This window comes from Thunnus thynnus, chromosome 4, assembly GCF_963924715.1.
Source record: "Thunnus thynnus chromosome 4, fThuThy2.1, whole genome shotgun sequence".
NCBI classification, from domain to species: Eukaryota; Metazoa; Chordata; class Actinopteri; order Scombriformes; family Scombridae; genus Thunnus; species Thunnus thynnus.
The window spans coordinates 14517656-14541894 of NC_089520.1; the positions used below are offsets into that span (position 1 = coordinate 14517656).

Below are 24239 nucleotides of genomic sequence, written 5' to 3' on the forward strand. Positions count from 1 at the left end.
CTCCCACTCTGACATCTGCACAATCACAGTCCAAAAAAACACATCTCAACAGAATCATACGTTTCCACACAATAGATGTTTTTCCCAACTCGTGGTTGTGAAAAAAAGTGTGCGGCTAGTGATGTATATCAATGAAACAACACAAGAATATTTGAATTATTGGCTTTTATTAGGACTCAGCTAAAATGAATAAAAAATGTTCTGTAAAAGAAAGTTAGTTCAAATTTGTGTTGATGTACAATGACTGGCAACATATCAGAGATGATAACAGACGAACAGTAGACACATGAATACTGTAGTAAAACACTCACTGGTATATTTTGGCAAAGTCTATTCAACTGGCTGTCGAAAACTTGTCATAAGGATAATTCATATGATTTGGTTCACCTTAGAAGCTATGCAAAGGAAGAGAGTACCACATTATTTCCAACGCCCTTTTCTCAATTGTGCTGTAAGACCATTTCACAAACAGAAATCATGCTTCTTCACTGATGCAGTGATAATGACAACAGTTCCAATCTGTGAACCAGATAGACAACAAAACACTCTGAAAATGTTATATCAAATCAAGCTGCTTCACAGTTCCCATTGTTGAACACCATAGAGAAATAAACGACTGTTAAATCAGGCAGACTGCATTACAGTACAAATCATCTTCTTCCAGTACAACAACTCAGCTGGTATTGGAAACCTTAAGATACATGTGAAATTATGGTAGTTACATAGTTAATTCTTTTTAAATAATATATAGAAAAGTATATACTCTTTGTAAACACACTTAAAAGGAAAGTAGAAAATAATCCAGGATGACATACTGTTATTCCATTTGGTTATTTATCTGTCATGACATTATATATAGCAATTAAAATCTGACATCTGCAATATACTGAAGAAAGGAAGATGATAATCACAACAGCAGCAATAGAAAATAGCATCCTCTATAAGATTTTCACGCAAGAGGTGGATTTATTGTAATGCAATCTAATACTACAGCCTAGTGAATTCTATTTTTTGCAGCTTATAATAGTCTACATTATATATGAAATGTGTTTTTTTAAACAATTATTGTGACCACAGTTTGTAGTGTTGTTTTATTGGACCTCAGTATATTAAATGATAAAAATATTTAGTCCCCTTCCTGTACAATTTCACATGGACCTTTCCACTTTGGAGACAAATTGTACAAATCTCTCCTAAGGGGAAATTAAAGGGAAAACTTACTGACTACATTTTGGATTCATTTCTGATTTTCAACAAATTTCCCCCCGGAAAAAGTGAAAAGGCCAGCACAACATGGTTTGGCAGAACACCCCTCCACTTCATGAAGCCTCCTCCTGCACCTGGTTTCATAAACAGAAGATGACAGTACAAGGCAAACATGCACACATCTCCATGTGAATATAATCGTCTATATTAGTCACATTGGTTAAGATGCTTTACAGCATTAAGACTCATCAGTGTACCTCTATTTTCTAACTAATTTAACACTAATCAAGTCACAGAGTGTGTGACATCAATGACTGTTGGTCGTTGCTTGATTTGACATGTTATTTTTCCTCCCACACACCCACATTAAAGAAATGGTGTGAAGACAACTGAGAAAGATCTTTACATATACAATAGAAAATAGATTCTTCGGCTCTACAAAATCTCTGTCAAATTTTATTGTTTCTTTACTTTACCTCGACGTTTTTACAAGAATAGATTGATGGAAACTGCAAAAAGTGTAAAAAAAAAAAAAAAAAAACCCAAAACAATGTGGTCTCCCAGAACTTATTGGAAAAAGGGAACCCAAGAGTCATCCCAATTCACAGCCACCAACCACATTTCACTAGCATGACACCTCTTCTTCCCTGTGCACATCTCCTCCCAGCCAGCTTTCTGGCACCTGGATGTTATGGCCCCCGACTCCATATCAACTAGCCTAATGGTCATGGAAGCCTGGCATGGGGAAAGGCCTGGCGAAGACTTCGACACGGTGGCGCAGGTCAGCGATGCGAGCCATGGTCTCAGGGTCTTGAAGCAGGAAGTTCTTGAAGTCCTGGAGCTTTCCTGCATGAGAAAACAGAAAAGAGAGAAAAAAGGGTTCCACTTTAGGCTTCCTTTGTTTTATCATCACTGGGCCTGTTGTTTTTAATGTAACATACAATATTGTAATTTTGTTGCAAAGTTTTGAACTGTGCTTTTAATAAGGAAATGTTCTTGCTAGCCATTAGGCAACATTGTAATCCATCTCCATGCTCACTGTACTGTACTGGCTTACCTGTCTTTTTCTTCACATCCAAGGCAATCTTGAAGCCCTCATCCATGAATTCGACAACTTGCACAAAGTCAGCTTCTTTGAACTGCCTGGAGGTCAGTGCTGGAGCACCTGGGACAGAGAGGAACACAAAATCTGCAGCTTGAAATACAAAGTTATGACTGGTAATTTCTTCCTCTTGCTTTTACATGTTCAGCTGTCTCCAATCCATTTTATTACTTTTTTTAAAAAAAAAAACATAGGAACCATGGAGTCTTTAGGGTAAAAAAGCAGAACCCTGAAGCTTCTTGACATTTTAGTAATGAATCCACACAAACTACAGATTTGTCAAACCTACACTGATGCCCATGGACAATGGGTCACTTCAGTGCACTCAAATCTCAATAAAATAAACAAATGAGAAGGTAAGAAGTGCAGAGCATTGTACTGTAGGTAAAATATCTCGCCTTAAGAAAATGTGGCAGTGTAAATGTGGAGCTCATGAGCTTCCTGGAAGATGATTAAAAACCCAAACATGCTTAATTAATCATGATCTGCTCAGCGCTTGTGGCTTAATTGGTGGCTGACTAATTTCCATACGCAGAAATACATTTTCACATTTTGAAAAAGTAAGTTAAACATTAAGTGAAGAGGATGTTAGGTGCAAAGTAAATTTCACAAAAAAAACAAACAAAAAAACAACTCATTTAACTATGAGGTGAGCTTTTTTGAGAGTTTTGCTTTGAGAGTTCTTGATCATATCCTTAATGAGTATGACAGTTGACCTTGTCCAAGTCCAGCTAAATGCAGTGTAATGTGAAGCTGGTCCTTACCTAGCCTGAGGCCACCAGGAGTCAGGGCACTCTTGTCCCCGGGGCAGGTGTTCTTATTGGCAGTGATTGACACAAGCTCCAGCACCCTTTCGGCCCGAGCCCCGTCGATACCCTTAGGCCGCAGATCCACCAGGACCAAGTGGTTGTCGGTCCCGCCTGAAATATGTAGCATTCTTCATAAAAACTTTTGAAAAGAGGGAAAGTCCGAGGCTTTGTAGACACATGCTTCAATTCTTCTTCTTTGATCAGATCACCTCATCTTTAAGTTTAACATGGATATCGTAATGTTACTCAGTTTGTTAGGTTTTAGGATGTGACACTGAATGCAGTTAATGATGGCACAAAATTACTGTTGGGTAGTATGTTGTCAGGCCTCCTATGCTTCACATGCTTTATGCACATGCTTTCTCATGCATTTTTCCATCTGCTTTATGTAAATTTCTGCACTGTATTTATAAGTTTTACTTTATTCTTGGATAAAACGAGCAAAAGAGAATTAAGCTTTTTTTTTTTTGCTTGATGAGCTCTCTAAAAAGGTGACAAATGGACACCACCATTAAAACTCTTTAGGAAGCAATACTATCACTAATCCTGACAGCAAAATTGATTGTCGTCATAATCATATATGCTTAATATAAGCACCAAAAATACATTATTACTCATAACATTTAGATAGATGAGTGCCTCTTATAAAAATATTTTCCTTTAGCAGCTCACTTGAGCAAGAATTCACTCCTATTTACAAGTTTCTTATTCACTGTAAAAGTAAACAACACCCTTTTTCCACAGAGTGTCTGCACACAATGCAAAGCACAATGTAAGCACAGGACAAGTCTGAATTTTTTTAGGGATTCAATTGAAGGCTATACATCAAAAAACAGCTGAGGCCAGCGTATTAAATGCAGTACAAGATTCAAGCATTTGCTCACAACCAGAAAGTGACCACTTTCATCTGGTTTTATTCTCTTGACTGACAAGGCTGCTACACTGACATTAGCCTATTTGCACATCATGAATTTAAATGCAGTTCCGTTTTTTTTTGTTTTTTTTTTACCTTGTAATTTGCATTCTGTGACAGGACATTATTCTTTATTGACGTGTGTTTCCGATATTTCTCTCTGCTGTTTGCTGAGCCAGTGTCTCCTTGGGAATTAAAAGAAAAAGCATGTTTAAATACAAGTTAGATTACCTGATACCAGGGTGTAGCCTTTGCTGAGAAGAGCTGTAGCCATGGACTTGGCGTTCTTTAGTACCTGGCTGATATACTCCTTGAACATGGGAGACTGTGCCTGGACACAAAAAAGATAATAGAAAAGACTGAGTGGGACAGAAGATTGGTTCTATTTCAGTGTTGGGGGGGGGGGGGGGGGGGGCAAGAAATAAGTCATGAGATGTTAAGAAAACAATTTTGTATTACATGCATTTATCATGTAAGGAATAGTTTTTTAGGGTTGCAACTAACCAATCGATTAATCTGCTGATTATTTTCTCCATCAATTGATTAATCATTGGTCTCTAAAATGTCAGAAAAGAAAAATGACCATTATAATTTTCCTGTTACATCTGAATTTTCTTCAGATGTCTTGTTTTGTTCGACCAACAAATATATTCCATTTACTGTCATGTATGACAAAGAAAAGCATTAAAGGGAACCTATTATGCTCGATTATCAAAATAGTTGCTGATTAATTTTCTGTCAATCAAATAATTGATTCATCAACTGCTCTATAGTTTTTAATTCAAAAGTCAGTTTTTTTTATCTTGTGTTGTGAAAACTTTCCTGATAATTGATGAAATAACCTGAAAAAAGTCTTTGGTCAACTGTTGAACATGCAGGTAGACGGGACTTAATGTCAGTGGTCAAAAGATTAACAATTTGAGAACCCGTGCTAAAGAAATTTCTCATCTATGGTGCAAGTGAGAAGCAAAAAAGGGACATCTATCCTCTTTCTCTGATTAGATTTCAGTAGCTATCTGGCAGAGCACCTGAGAGTGAGAGAAGGAGCAGATGCTTGTAGTTGGTTAGTGAACAGGGTCCTGAGTCAAATTTCACAAAAGCATCTCAGCAGTAAGATTTTGTTTCACTGCAAAATCAGACAAACTAGTAATCAACTTCTTATTAGGAAACTGCAGACGTGGGTAATAAAGCGTTACAACAATAGAAATGAGGTAGGCAATTTTTGCAATTAAATGAGATGTTTATTTTGCTGACCTGTCTGAGTGCCACAGCTACACCAGCGATGGCATGATTATGAGGTCCACCCTGCAGGGAGGGGAAGACAGAGAAGTTGACCTTGTCCTCAAGGTCGTACATGATTTCCTTCCCCTTCTTGTCCACAGAGCGGACACCTTTACGATAGAAGATGAGACCAGCCCTGGAGAAACAAGCATTTACTCACCAGTAAGAATTTTTATTCTCTAAAACCCAAGCAAGGTTTCATCTTTCATAAATCACCATAAAAATAAAACAATCATTTCCTGGATGTTCTAAGGTGATGTGACAGAGATTAATCACAGTTGAGGCACCAGCCTGAATGCACGACAGAAATTTTAGAATTTACTGAAAGTCTCTGTTGTACTTCTTACCTGGCTCCTCTGAGGGATTTGTGTGTGGTAGAAGTGACCAGGTCAGCGTGTTCAAAGGGAGAGGGAATAGCTCCGGCTGCCACCAGGCCACTGATATGGGCCATGTCAGCTAGCATGTAGGCCTTAATGTCGGTACATAGCTGAGGAAAAAAAGGATGGAAAACATGGAGCAAAGTTAAAATTAAGATTCAAAACATCTCAGGAAATTCAAGTGCTTTTTCTGTACAGGACCCAAATCATGACATTACTCTCCTAAACCTGAGCTACAGTACAGTATTGAGAGAGTGATGATTTTTTGTGTGCAGGTCCTGTACTAAAGGTAAATGAATTGAAATAATACAATGAATATGAGGTTGAACTGATTGCTTTTACCTTCACAGGTGTTTTCCTCAAATTTTAGAAAGTAACTAAGTAAAGATTTATTCCTATAGCACTTTTCAAAACACCAAAAATTATTAAGTGCTTCACATTAAAAGCATTAAATAAATAAGCAGGATGGCAACAGAATCAAATTTACCAAAAAGCAAAGCAGAGTAGAAAAACAAGGGAATAAAAATGGGTCTTGAGAAGTTTGAATTGGATCATCTAATAGTAAGAGGTAAACTATTTCAAAGTTCAGGTGCCGAGACAGCAAATATTCAGTCTACCTTCATTAGGGGGCATAAAGCAGTTATAAAAAATTAACAAATGTAAATACAATATTCAGATTTGATATGCGCTTGCAAATCCTTCACATTTAGTAACAAGTAATAAAAGTGAAGCCTTTGACTATTAGAAACTTTGTATTTGCTCCGGTGATGATCTGCCAGGCCTGTACTGCAGCCATCTTCACTTTGATTTTTTTTACAAAAAGGTCTTTCTGCCTTCGGTCTGGTCTTAAGCAAGTGAACCACATGCTCAGCTGGAATAAGGTCCGTTGACTGACTTAGAAGCCAAGAGTATTTTTCTGTTCGGCCTGAAGAACTCCTTTTCAGTAACTGTGGGACCATTGTGCTAAAATTGGGTGACTATATAAAAAAAAAAAGAAAAAGAAAAAAAAAGAAAAGGTAAAATCCTACATTGTTAACCTAATTTTGACACTCCATAAAGCTGAAAGTCAGCACTTGAACCTCAGTCACTGATTTAAAATGTAATGCTGGAATACGAAGCGAACATGTGTCACTGTCCAAATATTTATGAACAGCATTGTGTTTGCATATGCATTAGTCTTGATATATAGAGCACTAAAGCTACTATAAAACTGAACTACATTCTTCAACTTGCCTCAGTCCTTGTCACCAGCGACCCTAATTTTTAAAAAAAAAAATTTATTCGACTGCACACTGTATATGTTGAAATGCGAGATAAAAAATGTGAGATACAATCTCTTGGCACTAATACATTTACATTTTCCCCCCACGGTTAAGATTTGTTAACTAACTCTACATCTGTTAGCTGTACCTTTCTTCTTAAAGGGCAGATGTTTCAAATCAGAGCTGGTGTAATAACACTTCAGCAGTTTTCAGAGGACCGCAATATTACAGCATAATTCAATAAATTCTTGCTGTCTCTTGCCAGCATTTACTGAGAAAGGCACAAACAATAAATAGCTCGCTAACATGCAAATAACTTGCTGGCGAATGATCAGAGCGGTAAACAATCTTTTTAGTGCTCCAATTAATATGCATTATCATGACAATCTCCCTTCCTCTCATATCTAAACTGGATCAACGCATGTTTATTAGATTAAAAGGCAGGGGAGATGGCAGGGTTACTGGAGGGGGTAAAGAACACAAGAGGGTGATGAATGCTGATAGTAAGACAAATTTCAGATTTAAAAAAAAAAAAAAAAAAAGAGTTGCAACAATCTAGGTAACACAACACTGAAAAATCTGGAGAGGAGCCCGGCCCAGCAGATTCAGCCATAAAACAGCAAACAGTTCCACAGAGACATGCCAGAGGGAAAATATGGCCCCACTTCAGGCCTAGTGGCAAAGTAGTTATGGTGCTTAATAAAAACACTGCTCTGTAATGGTGGGACACTCCATCTGATGGTACTAGGACAAGTGGAGCTCTACAACAAAGGGAAGCAGTCATGGAGCGAATGAAGTGAATCAGCGGGTGGGTATAACAAAACAGATAAAGGGGCCTCTTATGCACTGTCAAAGAGAGCAGTGAAGTGTGCGGTTAAAAGTTGCTGCTGTGTACGTGTGAGTGTCCATGTTCAGTTCGGATGAGTAGGTAAGAGAGGAAGAAAGCATCTGTGTTGTTGCGTGCAAGTGACAAAGACCCTAAAAAATTGGTTTGTCTTTGGAAATGTTAATGTTTAAATGCGAATGCTCGGTAAGAGCGGGCAGAAGTCTCTACTGTGGGGCAGAAATTAGTAAAGTTATGTTTTGGAAGTGATCCTTGTTTGTAAGGGAAGCAGGTGTCTGTGACAGTTCAGTGGAAAAGGTTGACTGAGTTTTAAAAAAAAAGAAAAAGAGGACAAAGCTGGTCTGACCTTCCTAATAGTTGACAAAACAGGTTGCAGGAGAGAAAGCGGTAGGGTGAAACACAGAGAGACAGAGAAAAAAGATGGGGTGAAGGGTAGGTGAGTTTTGAATACGGAGAGAGTTCTCCATGCACCTTCTTGATGCGTGCGTAGTCAATGAGCCGGGCATAGGCGCTGGTGCCAGCGATGATGAGCTTGGGCCTGAACAGCTTGGCCGTCATCTCCATCTGGTCGTAGTCTATGAGTCCTGTTGCAGTCTGGAGAGAGAGACAGATTGAGAGGAGAGAAGAGGCAGAGTAGGAGGAAAGAATAAAGAGAAAGTGGAGGAGGAATATGAGAATATTAAAGCACGAGTAAGGGTCAGAAGGAAAAAAAAAAAGAACATGAGAGGATTAAAAAAAAAAATAGTCAGATATCTGCGGATCAAGAGCAAACATATCAACACGGAAGAGAGATTTTTTCCATTTGCAGCTCATTTGAAGCAGCTGCATTTGAAGTACTTTTGCGACTTTAAAAAAGGGGCAGGAATTTTTATCTAAAAAGGAGACATTTCAACCTATCATATCAAGGAGGAAGATGGAGCAATTGCAGTAATGCACCCCTACTTATCCTAATTCAACCTTTCAGGCATCTACTCAATTGGTGTGATGAGGCTGAACAGATCAGAGATCAGTTTGGAGACAAGGTTAAATTGTTAGATAAAGTTAAAACAGCGTTACTTGATATACCATACTATATGTATATAAAGTAACTTTTTTTTAACCATTTAATATTTATCTCATCACTCCTTTGCACTATTTGTATCCTGTTGTGTTGTTATTCTGTGTAAGTACATGGAGAGCCACTAAACCAGAGTCCTTGTATGTATAAACATGCTTGGTCAATAAAGATTCTGATGTTAGGTAATCCATTGCTCAGTAGATGTAGCTCAGAGTCACATGAGATAGAGTCAGGCTGGACAAGCTAAATGACCACTGTGTCTTACGCCTAAATCCTCAGTTTTACCTTTCTCCCCCTCCTCCAAGAATCAGAAAAGAGAGACAATACAGGCAAGAGAAAGCGAGCAGGGTGGAGCATAAAAACAAAGTGAGAGACAGAAAGGATGGAAAATAAGGGAGACACAGACAAGGAAAAGAAGAGAGTGAAGGAGGAGGGAAAGCTTTATTTAGACAACCTGATAATCTCCCATCTCCAGAGCACATCTATGGATGCCCCCTCACTCCATCAAGCTGCTCATTGTGAAGACAGAGCCAGTGGTGCTGGCCAGCCTGTCGATTTCCCATTATCTCTCTCGCAGAGGGGTCCTGCCTGCCCATATATCAGCAGGCCGGGACATGCAGAATCTCATGGCCATCCATCAGCCGCTACCAATACTACCACACAACTATAACCCCAGGAATAGAATACTATACACTAATATACAACACGCTGATCATATCTTAATGTTAACTTGTAAAATTACTTGTCACATCTGAAGGGCCCTGATTGTACATATCTCCATGCTGGTGGAAAACAGCACTTGAACGTTTTATGTAGTATACTAAACTAATAAGGCAGTATGGGTTGCATTATGGGTGAAAAAGCTGTACATGAACCAATACATCAGAGTTTAAGCTCCTCTGTTGGCAAGCACCTTTCAGCACTGAGGCCGCCAAAGTAAACAGGATGACTAAAAGGGGATCACAACATTCTGTTTTCTTTTCTGTTCTCCGTTTATTTCAACCAATATCCTGTTGTTATGTTGTTTCGTCATTGGAAAACACCAGGTCAAAGATATTAGTAATTTACATTTAGATATTTGTGCTTATTCAAGATACTTTTTGTCATTTTGGTCGAGGACTTCAAGAGAAGTAGTAGTAAAAGTTTTAGAAGTTTAAATAAAGTGGTGCAAGTTATTCAGTTTGAGCAAAATGTAAAATGTGGGTTTTCATATTTGATAACTATTTCTAAAGCTGACTGAAATCTGTACCGTACTGCTAACATAATGACAGCAACAGAAATGTCAGAAAGGTGTTTCAGTCTGGTGGTTACATTTTTTTATCCTAAAATAGTTTTCTTCCCTGACCACAGCTAATATACTGGGCTTAAGAAAACTCAAGTTTGCATGGACAGTGCAGAACACCTTATAAAACATCACGCACAACACATTCACACAAACTATTAGTGTGGTTTGTCTATAAGCAGCAAAGTGCCTTCCTTCAACCAACTACTGTATAATTAGAAACGCAGAACAAGCAATGCTCTACAGTAGCAAGTAGCAGAAATCTGAGACCGTAGAAGCTCTGACACATGGGTAATTCTGACCAACAGTGCTGCTGGGTAATGTGTTCGTCAGTTCATCATAGAGGACAATTCACTGGAGAAACATGACTGTGATTATCTTGACCCAAAAGGATTACATTATTGGAATTTAGAAAACTCTTAACATCTAACAACTAAATCAAGATTCACATTCAACTTTATTATCCAATAATGGCAATTCATTTCAAAATACATAGGGTAAAACAATAAGGACAATCCATGAAACACGCACACAGGCAAACACACACATTTTCAGACACACGTTTGTCTTTTTTTAACTTGTGAAGACCCTCAATGACATAATGTATTCCCTAACCTTCACAACTAAATGCCTGACCCCCATCCCTTATCCTAACCTAAACCTGATTCTAACCTTAATCTTAAAACCAAATTTTAACCCTCAAACAGCCCTTTGAAGTAGTGAAGACTGGCCAAAATGTCCTCATAATGATAGTTTAAAAAAAGATAGCAATACAAGCACACACACACACACAAGCAATTTGTGACACCCCCCAAAAAACTACATGAAGAAATGTTAAAATAAACAGATATAACACTTAAATCACTGTTGTTCCATCCCCATCAGTTCTACTTGTGATATTGACCCTCACCATTGCCAAAAACTTGACTCACTGGTGTAAGACAGTAAACAACTAGTTAGTTGGTGTCAGTAGTAGGGGTCTCTACTTACATTGAGCTTGTAGGGCATGGACTCAAAATAGATTGAGGTTGCTGAGATCCTCTTCACATCAGACATGTAGCCATGGGTCAGACTGGTGTGAGAAAAAGGAACATTGAACGTTGGAAAAACATGAGAAAAAAAATCTTTTACATCAATATCCAGCAATAAAGAATGCTCTTAAGCAAGTTATGTTATTTTTCTTAAATTGGTAATGTGCTGAAGGGTGACCTTAAAATATCAATATTGGGATCGACAGTTTGTGAAACTTTATTTAGTGTGAATGAATGTCAGACTCTTCATGATACACTTATGGTGACCAGCAAAGAAACTGGGGCAGCTTGGAAGAGTGTGAGGGTGAGAGAAAATAAGTGACAGGGGAACAAATGTAAAAGCAGCAGTAAGTACTGACTGTCCTCCATCGGGCAGGTCCAGGCCCATGATGCGATCATGGGGGTTGAGAACGGCAGTGTAGACTGCGAAGTTGGCGGGGGAGCCAGAGTATGGCTGCACGTTGACACCCCACTGAGCTGGGTCCAGGTCAAAGGCTTCCAAGGCTCGCTTTTGACACAGGACCTCGATTTGGTCGACCACTTCTGCTCCACCATAGTACCTGCGAACACGTTGTCCAAAGTGGTTTGAGAGAAAGGGGGAAAAAAAGGAAATGTGATTTTCTATGAATGAAAAAGACACTCTTGAGTGACCCGTAACAGATGCATCACTCCTGCAAATAACCTGCCTGATTGAGCATTGATATTTATTTGATTTAAGTCAACGTCTACAATGTATTTTACTTTTACCACAAACAGCACTGTTGGTCACAAAAATCAAGAGCAATTTAGACTGATGTTGACCTGAAGGTACCACAACAGATCTGGGACATTTCAGGTGAAAATGCTCATCAAACCTTTTCAGTGGAATTACAGATGAGAGAGCAACAGATGGATACCATGCAAACCACTCAGTCAATGAGACCACCCTTTTGTTTCATTTCATTTAAGTGTAAAACAGCAGATGAGTAGGATGCAGAGAAAAGAAATAAAAATTAAAAATGCATACAGCGGCAAGGAGATTTATGGAGGACTTGTGTTCCAGGAATCAAAGGCATCAAATAAAGGGCATTTAAAAACATGTCAGCACTGTTTGCTCTTGATAAATGTGAATTATCTGAGGGAAATAGCAGAAAATAGGAAAACTGGATATATGAAACTATCAGCCTGGGCACTATATTCTTCCAATGTATCCCCTTAGGAATCTTCTTTGGCAAAACAGCAGAGGCTGTGGATTATTTGCTGTGTGGTTGGCATGTGCTATCATAGGGCAAGATAGAGACGACAGTATAAATCAGAGTGTATCTATGTGTGTGTTTATGTGCGCATGTCTGTGACTAATACCCTCAAGCAGAGAATATCAACAGTCTTAATAAGCCAGGGTGTGGCTAAATAAACACACTCACCTTCTCCCTGGGTAGCCTTCGGAGTATTTGTTGTTCAGACAGGAGCCCAGAGCTTCCAGAGCGGCTCGACTGCAGAAATTCTGTGGTGAGAGAACACACACACACACACACACACACACACAAACACACACACACTCAGATCAATGGTGCGAGTGGACAGAAGGGACAAGGACGGCAAATTAAAGTCTGTTAAGTGATAGTGAGAAATCCCCCTCCAGCTAAAGGCAATCATTACAGTATTGAACCTCTGGACTTCCATGGACTAACATGCTGTACTCCACAATGCTTATCACCGTGCTGCTCGAGGATACAAGATAATGTAATAAACTTTTCTGCACATGCTGAGATATGTTTGTGTGGCCTTTTTTTAAAATCATTTTGCAACGCATTTTCCAAGAAAAACAAATTTTAGAGAGTATGAGTTGCAGCAAAAGGGGAATAATTACCCCCCAAACGTTTTCCTTTATATCTTGTCCATGTGCTGGAAAACCAAAAAGACATATTTTTCTATATTGGTGCAGGACCAATTATAATCCCACTGCTGAACTATAATCCCATTTTTGTATTTCTACTAGCCGTTACAACTTTCTGCTTATCTTGTAATTGCCATTTCCCCATCTACGGCCCTGCCCTCTGAGGAAAGGATACTCCCCTTTGAATTTCTGCTCCTGGGGTTTCTTCCATTTCTTTTAAAGTATTGCTGTTGATTGAAAACTTTATTTAAACTTGAGTATTTTGGACACATGTTGTCCAACTCCTGCGTGGATGGATATTATACAAACAATTTTTTTAGGACATCAATATATACAAAGTAGCAAAGGATAGCATCAAAGGAAAGACCATCAAAAATTCACAGCCATTCATATTTGAGCTGCTTTAGTAATTTTAACGTAAGCCTTCTCCAGGTCAAGTGTGCAGCTGTATTAAGAAGGAAAAAGTAAATTAAAATACCAACATGATAAGATAAAAAAAAATCAATTATTATGCAGATACTCAGTAGACTTGGACTGGGATCACAGGGTAAAGAAAATATGATTGGGACATCCCTCCTTGCTGTTGTGGACTGACAAAACCATTTGAGACACAGTATGTGATACTGGACTATACAAAAAAAAACAACAAACAAACAAAAAAAACAAAAAAGACTCGACAACTTGTTACATAGAAAATTTTGTTCAGTCTAGACTGTGCAGCTGACAGTGGCTATCTCCCTCAGCATGGCCTCCTGACACAACACTATTACTGTATATTATCACATGGCACAGTAACAGGGTGTGACACAAAACACGCACACACACATACATTCTCCACTCTCTGCCACGCTGAAGGGGGGGGGCACGGTGGTGAGGTGTATGTGTGTATTATGCGTGATTATGCTAATGCTTCACCTGAGACCAAAGATGAGATCAAGGGAGATAAAAGCTCCAGTAACAGCTTTCAGCTGCGTCCGTCTGTCATGCAGACGACTGTGGATAAATTAGAAGAGGAAATGCATTTTCTTCTCAACATCTTGAAGTGTGTGTGTGTGTGTGTTTTATACATTTAAGAAAATGTGTGTGGGCGGACACATGTGGGAAAATGCACGTCTTTTCATTCAAGGAATGCCTGCCTGAGCTGTACTGTGATGTGCCGTGCAGAGTGAGGTGGGGAGGAGGCAGAATGAAGATATCAGCTTTATCTCACACTAGAGCGGTCTGGCTTTGTGTCGAGAGGGGGCTGATATACTCCACTGAACAACTACTGTGGTGAAGAAGAAAACAAGAAGAGAGAGAAAGAACAATACAGGATAAAACCTTGTCTGTTCTTTTGAACAGTAAAATTTTCCATTTCACACCATCAAGCCTTAAACTGAAAACAAAGAGTTCCCCAAATGTTTCTGTAACAACTGAGCTATTCTTGCCTACAGTAAGTGCTGTGAGCATTTTCACTATAAAAGAAGTCAGGTTTAAATGACTTACTGCACACTGTACACAGCTGGTCAGTGGGTGAATAATAAATGAATAGGGAAGTCAATATGATTGTTTTCTTTATTAAAATACAATATTTTGTCAGAGTTCAAAATTACTGATTTACCATTTGTATCTTAGAGTCAGAGGATCACAGTTTTACTGGCCCAGAAACCCACTGAAAACATTCAAACCGGTAAATTTGTTGCTATAAAACATTAAAAACATACAACAGCAAGATGATTTATAAACAAGCATGACTAAAAAATAAATGTATATTTGTCAGCGATTCCTGATATATTCCAGAACAATCTATCTGTTCGCCCATTTTGCCAAAACATTCATCACAGGTGATGAGGCGTTCTCAGGTACCTTGCACTGCCAACATACAGGGGGTGTGCTGCCAGCTCTGACAGGCACTGAGTGAGTGTTTTACATTGACTGTCTTCGTTTAAAACAAGTGCCAGCTCCATCAGCCATAATAGACCCTTTTTTGTGGCAGACATTTTGACTTGTCAAAGCAGGAAAAGCACAGGCGTAACCAGTGACGGCTCCATTCCATTAACAATCCCACTAAGCCGTGTCAGCGAGTGAGCGTGTGAAATACCAGAACCCTGGAACTAGCTCACCTATACCGAATGCAGCCATCATTAATGTCATTAATTCCACCTGTGCATTTCCTGCTTTAACAAATGAAAATGTCTGCTGTGAAAAGGGTCAATAGCATAGATGAATATTAATTTTTTTCTGTGACAAAATAGATTTCAGTCTAAATAAATATATACATTAATGAATTAAGGACTGAATGAATGTCTTTCACTTTTCACTTTTTCATTCCAAGTATCTCCCACCATGTCTATGCCATACAGAAATATTTATATGGTACTGGCCAAATGATCTCTTTCAGTGGCCAGTCATGACTATCAGCTAATCTCTGTCTTACACTTTTTCAACTTTGCTTTGTTCATTTTAAGGAAGAAAGTACATAATACATCCATGTACACTCAAAAGATTTACCAAGACGGATGCAAAGTTAACCTCATGTCCTAGGTTTACCACCAAGCCTGAGAACTTGGTATGTCATCTTCCTTTCTTTAACCACCCATCCCACCCATCTCTCTCACATGTGAACAGTTCAAGTAAGTAGACATAGGCAAAAACAGTCAGTTATCTCTTTGAGAGATGTTTTACCTCAGATGCAATGAGCTCCAAACCACGGCACTGCCTGTCCTTCTCCCTCTGCAGCAGATGCCACATCTCTGGGTCATCCTGAGACAGGGTTTCCTGGCCCGTCCATGGACGATCTTCATCCACTGCACGGGTGGCAGCGTGGGACTGCTGCCCACGTACACCAAGACGAACCGGGGCTCGTTGGCACAGTGGCTATGGGCAGAAGGGGGATACGTGTAGAAGAGAAGGATTGATTGAGAGTTTGTTAGTTTTATACATTTATCGAAATTATTGTAAACGCTAATGGAAATAAAAAGTAGCAAGGGTCATTTTCTAACACTGGGTCATTACATTGAAATGGGTCTGGTCAAAAGATCTTACAATACTACTGCAATTCAAATGACCATAGTTCAATAAAAAATGCTGTAAAATAGTAGAACTGCAGTCTGGGTTGCAGCTGCATGATGTTTTGATGTCATTAAAAGACATTTAGCAAGATAAGAAATTATTTTATGAAAAAAATCAACAAAAAAAGAGGATCCATAGAGGAGGGAAATGAAAATAAAAAATGAATGAATGAATTTTGGAGTTATATTTTCTGTGAAGATGAAACTAGTTGGGGCTGTTCCCTCTAAGAGAAACCAGAACACAATATGAAGACGCTACACAGAACACACGACAAAGAGTGTATTTGACCATTTTATATATTTAAAGTGACACCCTGATTTCTCCTATATAAATAAGGAGACATTTCAACTCCCTTCCCCTCCTCAGATTCTCATAAACTCTAATATGTAGCCTGGTATAATTAGAAGCTGGCGTGTTTGCATGATATCAATAATCAGCACGGTTGTTCAATTATGCCTCTATCAGCACTTCTACAAACTGAGGGACTGACTTTTACTGCCTCAGTGTACCGAAGGAGGCATGGAGAGAACAGATTCAGCACTTCCCGCTTATCTAATCTGGACTGGGGCTGGGGCGAGTTTTTCTGCTGCAATGTCTGATCATGTGAGTGTGCAGAGTCCATACAATTTTCACTGGCTCTTTCTCCTTTTTCCTAAGCTAAGCATAAATCCTATGCTGGTTCAATCCTGGTTCCGCACTATGTATGCCTGTGATGGATGACTGAAACTTTCGACTTTGTGCTTAAATGCTGCACTTGGATAATCATAAAATCTTCAATACTTGTCATGTATTAAAGCTATGCCTTTCTGTGCACAAGTTCTCTTTATATATCCCAATCAACGAACGGGCGGAGCACCATGTGGAAGAACAATCAGAGGTTTAAAAAACTCCTTGACAGGTCGATTGCACTCAGAACAAATTGGCTTCTTCCCGTCATTTAATCAACAATATGAATGACTCAGTGTTGAGAAGAATCCCACCACTGAAACATATAGTTATCATCTGTACAGGTGTGCTGGGGTGTGAGGGACAACCTCCTTTAATAGCACCATTAAAAAGCAATTAGCACAGTGCTTAGGACTGGTTGAGGACACCCATAAGAAAAAATAAAACGCAATTATGCTAATTCCATGTGGTGTAAAAAAAAATGTTTGGGAACTTAATCTTTTGTAGTGGCTTTATTGCACTGTAAATCTAGCAAAGTACCCAACTCTGTAATTTTTAGGACAAAAAAAGATGGTAATGTTGGGCAGAAATAGTAACAGCTATAGAGAAAATGGGAATCTTCTCTACGATGCAAAAATGACTAACAATAGGTTCATAATTCACCATCATGACTGAAAAGAAAAAAGAAAAAAAACACTTAAGAAGAACCCTTTATTCTCAGAGGCAGCCTGCTTCTACTCCACCTCTTCCTCTGTTCCCAGAGGTGGCAGAGGGGACAGTGGTAACACACCAGGGGAGGTGACTGGCACCTTAATGGCCGATTTCTAACAGTCTTTACCCCGGCCTTCTGTCACCGGTGGCAGTGGTGATGGTGGAAAAGGGGGAGAGGGGCCCCCCCTCGGGGCTCTGGAAGAGATGAGGGCCTGGGGAGACAGGTCGGGCTGCCTCTTGCTGAGAAATCACATGGGTCATTAAATCTTGACGGGAACTGTCCTTTGCTGTCTGCGTTTCTGCTGGGACACACCAAGGCCAGGACAGGCAGTGGCACTAAAACCCAACACAAGCCAACGCTGCTGTGGTTATACTGCGACTGACGACTGCATAACAGACAAGGGTGCCTCTCCCTCCTCCCCCCTGCCAGCCTCCACCTTCATCCCCGCTTTCCTTTTCCCACCCTCCTCCTCCTGTCCCTCTTACGCTGCTAAACACGCTGAGCCAAGTAGCACTCCTGTGACGTTTTTATTAGTTCCTCTTGTCATCAATATCACTTTCATGGCATCCAAATGGGACAGCTCTGGGCTTCAACAAACAACAAACAGGTCAGTCCCTGTGGTCTACCTCTCTGCTTTCCTGCCTCATTTCCCAGCCCTGATCATTACGGGAGATTAATTAATAAACACAACATAAACTGATCCAAGAAAAGTGAGATCCAAGATACAAGCACCAAATATGTCACAGTGGGACTATTTTTAGGCAACAGATTATGCTGTCGTTTGAAGGTGAGCTTGATGAAAACTCTGAGAAAATGGGCGGGATAGGCCACATCAACCTGGGCGCTGAGCACAAAATAATGGCAGAGTCACAGATGCACTGCATCTGCATGACAATGATAAGGTAATTGTTGGCAGTTTGCCTTTCCTGTCAAACATCTGTGCCCAAAGAACAATAGCAGAGACGAAGAAAAGGGAAGAAAGAAAATCATTTCATTAATCCTGCTTCTGTATTATTTTTGCCCATTTCCTGAAGCAGCTCCCGAGGCGAGTCAATTTTACAGATGACTGCTGTCTATCAGTGGTTATACCAAACAACAATCAGCCTGGTAACAAAAGAAAAAAGAAGGGACTAGAAAGGAGAAACAGTAAAGAAAAAAAAAAGATATGTAAGGTAGCAGAGAAGAAGTGTCAATAGAGAAGCAGCATCCGTCAGTCTGACATGTAGTCGCCTCTTTCCCTGTCACTGACTAATAGCAGGGCTGTCCGTTACAAATTGCCCCTTGATTCAGTGTGGATGACACTGGGCTGAGAAATCTGGATGGGGTGAAGAGGCGTGAAGGGACAGAGGCACAGTCCAGGGCGACTCCACTCTATTCGGGTCAAAGGGTTGTCTGACTGACAATCAGAGACTTAAGCGATTCCGGCAACAAAGCCAATCTTCAGGAGGTGTAGGCTGTGGAACGATACATTTATGCTGTAATCTTTCTTTGTGGTAAAGGAGATGGTGAGAGATTTCTACACTGGGCTTTCGGGTGCCTTGGTGAGTCTGGATGCATGCTGTGGGCACACTTGTGACATTATGGGGTCAAGCCTGGCTCATGGCCCCCCAACCCTCTCACTGTCACTGTCAAATGCACAATCTGTTAAACAAAAATAGAAATACTTAACTGGATTTTCCTGCATTGTAAAATCATATATGAGCCAAGCTGACCCTAAAAACAATTTTGAGCCACCTAAGGTATCTTTTCAATAAGGCTCAACAAGCCCTTTAACTTTATTTTAATGAGCCTATATTTGCAAGAATGAATTGTGGTGCTTTTAAGTAAGAGATGATGTCATTCTATCAAAAGTAAAAGGAGATAAAAATCGGTTTGTGTTGGTTTTCGATGCACTATTAAAAAAAAAAAATCAAAAGAAGACAGAAAGGTCTCTCTGGCAGGTGTAGTGAACTTGGTTAAACTAGGACTGCAACCAACTTTGCTGCAACTTTTCATTATTGATTAATCTGCCGATTATTTTAATCATTTTGTCTATAAAATGTCAGAAACCAGTTAAACATGCCCAGTACAGTTTCCCAGAGCCCAATGTGATGTTCATCATATTCATATTAGGAAGACAAAATCAGCTCATCCTCACATTTGAGAAGCTGGAGCCAGAAAATGATTGGTATTTTTGTTTGAAAAAAATCATTAAAACAATTAATCAATTATCAAACAGTTGCCAATTTAGTTTCTTTCAATCCACTAATCAGCTAATTGTTTTCAGTTCCAGAGTAAACTCCACCTTGAAAAGGCTGCACAATAAAAAAAGGCATAATTTTAATCTTCTCTTAGCTTTAAAAGAGACAGAAAATGCAACTTGGAAAAATGAAGCCATGAATTCATGGTGAAAAACTCTTCTGCTCCTGCAAACTGAATAAAACTGGCTTCAAAAATTTGAACATTTCTGCTGCGACTGCATTTTGTTTGTTTCAAAAACTGTTGTATAAGAAATCATTAAAGTGGAATTTCAGTGGTGGAGGTGATGAAGGCTCGGTTCAGGATGTCACCTAACCTCTTTATAACCAGCTTAAAAAGTAAGTAAAAACATAAATAAGAACATATTGTTGGGTGATATTGAATGTACCAATACCACATTGTTGGTTGATCTTGGCAACATATAACATAGAGACAGAAAACTCCAACAAATAAGTTCCCACAAAATGTTTTTTTTCCCTTGTTACACAGAGTAAACCACTGCTGATTGTAAATAGAAGAAGCAAAAGCAACACTACAAAGCCATCCTAAAGCAAAAAAATGTTGAGTAGGAGTTATGACCCAAACTCCAGAGGTCACCAGCAAATCTGCTCAACAACAGAAACTAAGCTGTGCTAAACATCACAATTCTTTCAGTACACCGCACTGAAAAGTTTGAGTACTTTTAGTACTGATTTAAACAAATGAGCACCTATTTCACATTTTCATTGAGATTTTGTAATTTAATCTAAAGTGTGACTTGAGTATGCAACATAACTAAAGACGCATATTGTATATAAGGTAAATTAAATTCAGAAATTCAGAATTTTGTCCAGCAGAAGTACTTATTAAAAAGGTGTTATCCACAAAAAAAGAAGAAGTACTTTTTTAAAGCTCCTTTCTTTCAGTGTTAATTAATGTTGGTTTCCTGGTTACACAACTGGCATGCTGACTTTCTTTCTTGTCTTGCTGTGGCAGGTCTAAGCTTATGTCATACCAGTTGTTAATAAGCAGTCACAAAAGGCTAATGAACAGTTTCATGCATGAGAACTTCATTTTACAACAGTGTTAGTTTTTCTACATATTCTAGATAATTACAATGAGAAGTAAAGGACACATTTTTAACCAAACAAAACCAACTATTTGTGAGTGTGCAGAAGCATAACACCTTGAAGTTTAACATATTTGAACTTTGAGAAAAAAAAAGAGACATCAAAACATAAAAGAGTTTTCCATATGACCTTCGGCTTCTGCTTCTAATAAACATCAGTGGTTTAAAAAAATGTTTCTGATAGATGAACAACAGTAAGTGGAAGTAGCCATACGCTCTTCAGTGTTATCACGCTATTGAACTGGATCTTAGCTCATTCCCTTTCTCTATTCCTCAGATGTTTCTCAACTGTCAAAAATAAAATCAAAATAAATAAAAATTGTTAATATTTTGTGCATTGATATTCACGCTCAATTTGCTGCGCTCAAGATCACTGCATTTCATTTTGAATTCAAAAGTTCTTCAAAGGTTCAAAATGAGTGGGGTCAATTGAAATCCATCCCATCAGCTGAGCTTGAACTAACTTTTTTCTGCAAAACAGAGCCAAAAATGGCTAAAACAGCCGATAGAAAAGTAAGTAAGTAAGTAAGAAAAGTAAGTAAAACTGTCTTCTTCAGAAACAGAGGTAAACAGCAACAAGGAATGACTGCACAGGGATTAAAATCTCTCTCACATGCACAAATCCTGTGAGGACACAAAAGGAAGGCTTCACATGAGTCCTTTGGGAATTCAAATAAGATGCACACTTAACCAATTAGCATCAATAGGAAAAGCATGCAAGCATGTGAATCTGTCAATTTAATGGGAAACTTTAGACATACTGACAGTGACTAATAAAACTAGGTCTGAACACATGCCACATGATTTTGGCACAGACTTGGGATAGCCTAGTTGTTTCTGAAAAAGTACATGAAATTGGTACCATCTGTAAAATAGGTCACTTCATAAAGATCAAAATGAGGCTATTCATAGTCCTTAAACAACTTTCCCTACCAACACCCCCATCACCCTGATGTCTCAACTAATCAAACAACTTTTTTTTTTTTTTTTACTTTGAAATCATTGGGCAGCTACTCATTCATTAAAAATTAATGTATCAAATGGGCTACAAGTATTCAAATACAATAATACATATGATAATCACATCAGAATAATAGAACCAATTTTACATTGTAATACAGTTCTGTAATTAATCACACCATTGTGAACTTTATTGCTGTTGACTGAACTGTACTGTAATTTTTGAGGGTGTAGTAGTTTCTGGTTTTAACAAGTTTGTAATTGTTTTATCTCTTGCACAGATGTAAATGCAATGGATATAGATCTATGCTGATATTAGCTTATTGCAGATCTATAGGTAATGGTGTATATGTCGCCTGATAAGTGACAAGAAACTGAAGTACAGAAATACCAAACTAGAGGTAATACAGGAGCCATATAATGTTAAATGTCCCAATCAGCCCTATAATGTTAAATGTCCCAATCATCGTCACAATTCTTAAGAATACAACACATCTAAGGTATCCATGTCAAGAATGTTTGTTTCTACTGTGTATTTATGTTTTTATAAAAAGGGCTATCAACTGACTACTAAATATCAATGTAAGTATCTGCCTAAAGATACTTAGGATTTAAGATTAGATAAGATTTACACTCTAGTGTGTAAAATCTAATGAGGTCCAACTCAACAGCCCTGCAATAAATCTTACTCATATTAAAGTTGTAATAAGTTATAATAGATTAATATTTAATCTGCTCTCATTAATATAATGTGAGGTGTTCATGCAACTTTATGCTCATTTTGAGTTGCAGTCTGTGGTGCTGTTGATATGTTGTGTAAATGAAAACAATACATTATCCTTGCAGCTACACTACAGTAATAAATTCTTGAACAATCAAGGAGCAGATGACACTGTTGAAACAATAGATGTTCAAACTTTCAAAGTTTGGCGAACTTTCTGCCTTATCTGTTACATAATTAACAATATCATGGGTTAATATTTGCTTGGTACCCCTCATTTTGCACTTTGAACATTATTGAGACCAACACCACCCATTTCTAGTTAATATATCATTGTCTTTAAACGTGACATAACCTTCATACAGTTATCAAATCTCACCCTTTGAACTTCATCGATGATAATGCTGTTTTACTGTAAAACAAATACATTCAACTGTACTTTTGAAACTGTGAGGGAGCGCTGTCTTTTTCCACATTTTCGCAGATAAATAACCTAAGTGCTCACAGTTTTTTCGTCCAACGGAGAAACATGATGCTTCTGTGTTTCTTGCAGGTTACCCACATGATGAAACTGAGCAGTCGCTGTTGCATCATTACGGGGAACACGGCTGCAGCTATACATCCACTGACAGCTAGCTTGTTAGCTTCTCAGCTAGCTCACAACCCTCAATATGTCAAAAGTGCGATGTAAATAGGACAGAAAGGACATCTGGTGATTAACTGGTGCTGTTTAAATATGCGTTCATTTAGTAAAAACTGCATACTTTGTTCAAGCCTGCGTGAGCAAGTTAAACCCCCCACGACTGTAGCTCTGACCAGCACTAACGTTAAGCTAGCTAACAGTTCAACCTTACAGACAAGCTGATTTAGTCGCCCAACTCAAACACACCGTGAAGGAAACCATGACATAAACATGAACATGAATGATATACTCACCCGTGTGAGTTGTCTCAAAGCGAAGGACAGCATGTTTCAAGTTACCAGGCCAGAAGGAGAAGCAGCACTGCCAGGCGACACACTGCTGACGGGCTCCGAAAAGGGCTGTTTGAAGTTGTTGGCAACGGCAGGTTACGATATGCAGCCGAAAGGGTTGATGGGAAATGTAGGCCAATATACGGAGATTACACAAGCCAAATATGTGGCTGTTATAAAACTACTTTATTGCATTAAATACTACTTTATATTTAGTTCATTTACTCATTCATCTTATCAGCCGCACATGTTGACCGGGTCTGTGTGTTCAAACTGGTTACCAGCAGTGGTGGAAGAAGTATTGAGATCCTTAAGGAAAAGTATCAATACAGCAATGTAAAAACTCTCCATTAGAAGTAAAAGTCCTGAATAAAAAACCCTACTTAAGTAAAAGTACATAAGTATTAGCAGCAAAATGTACTTAAAGTACTAACTCGTCTCTCTGACTGATATATTATTATATATGACAAGACAGATTATTAATATTGAACCATCGGTCTGTGAGTAGCATGTTACTATTGTAGCTGCTGGAGGTGGAGCTTGTTTGAACTACTTTATATACAGCTAGCCAGTTAAATCCAGTGATTCTCAAGCTAGGGTTTGAGCTCTCCAAAGGGTCACCAGATATATCTCAGGGGCTGTGAGATGGTTAGGCTAATAGCAGAGGAATGACAAAAAAAACCAAAACAAAGTTCTGATACACAAATCTGTTTTCATTTTTTGGAATGTTTATCTAATCTTTGTTTTTTGATGAAATATTGGATCATTTGA

General features: G+C 38.7%; 1 protein-coding gene across 1 annotated transcript; it reads right to left on the bottom strand.

The window, feature by feature from the left end:
• Positions 1 to 150: 150 nt before the first annotated feature.
• Positions 151 to 23589, bottom strand: shmt2 (serine hydroxymethyltransferase 2 (mitochondrial)). Its single transcript, XM_067586842.1, has 12 exons — positions 23433 to 23589; positions 15705 to 15896; positions 12568 to 12647; positions 11524 to 11724; positions 11124 to 11205; positions 8266 to 8388; positions 5659 to 5798; positions 5285 to 5447; positions 4262 to 4361; positions 3073 to 3228; positions 2264 to 2371; positions 151 to 2052 (listed from the first exon to the last, which is right to left on the bottom strand). Exons 1-12 carry the CDS (start codon positions 23463 to 23465, stop codon positions 1925 to 1927), a joined length of 1506 nt encoding a protein of 501 aa, XP_067442943.1. The 5' UTR covers positions 23466 to 23589; the 3' UTR covers positions 151 to 1924.
• Between the last annotated feature and the right edge of the window lie 650 nt (positions 23590 to 24239).

What these genes read in the sequence shown, in the direction of transcription:
- shmt2 (XM_067586842.1), bottom strand. Translation starts at nt 23,465, where the DNA reads ATGCTGTCCTTCGCTTTGAGACAACTCACACGG. An exon ending in CTTTGAGACAACTCACACGG is followed by an intron (nt 15,897 to 23,432) that starts GTGAGTATATCA and finishes TTCTGCCCATAG; the next exon opens with CCACTGTGCCAACGAGCCCC. An exon ending in CCATGCCCTACAAGCTCAAT is followed by an intron (nt 8,389 to 11,123) that starts GTAAGTAGAGAC and finishes CTCTCTCTCCAG; the next exon opens with ACTGCAACAGGACTCATAGA.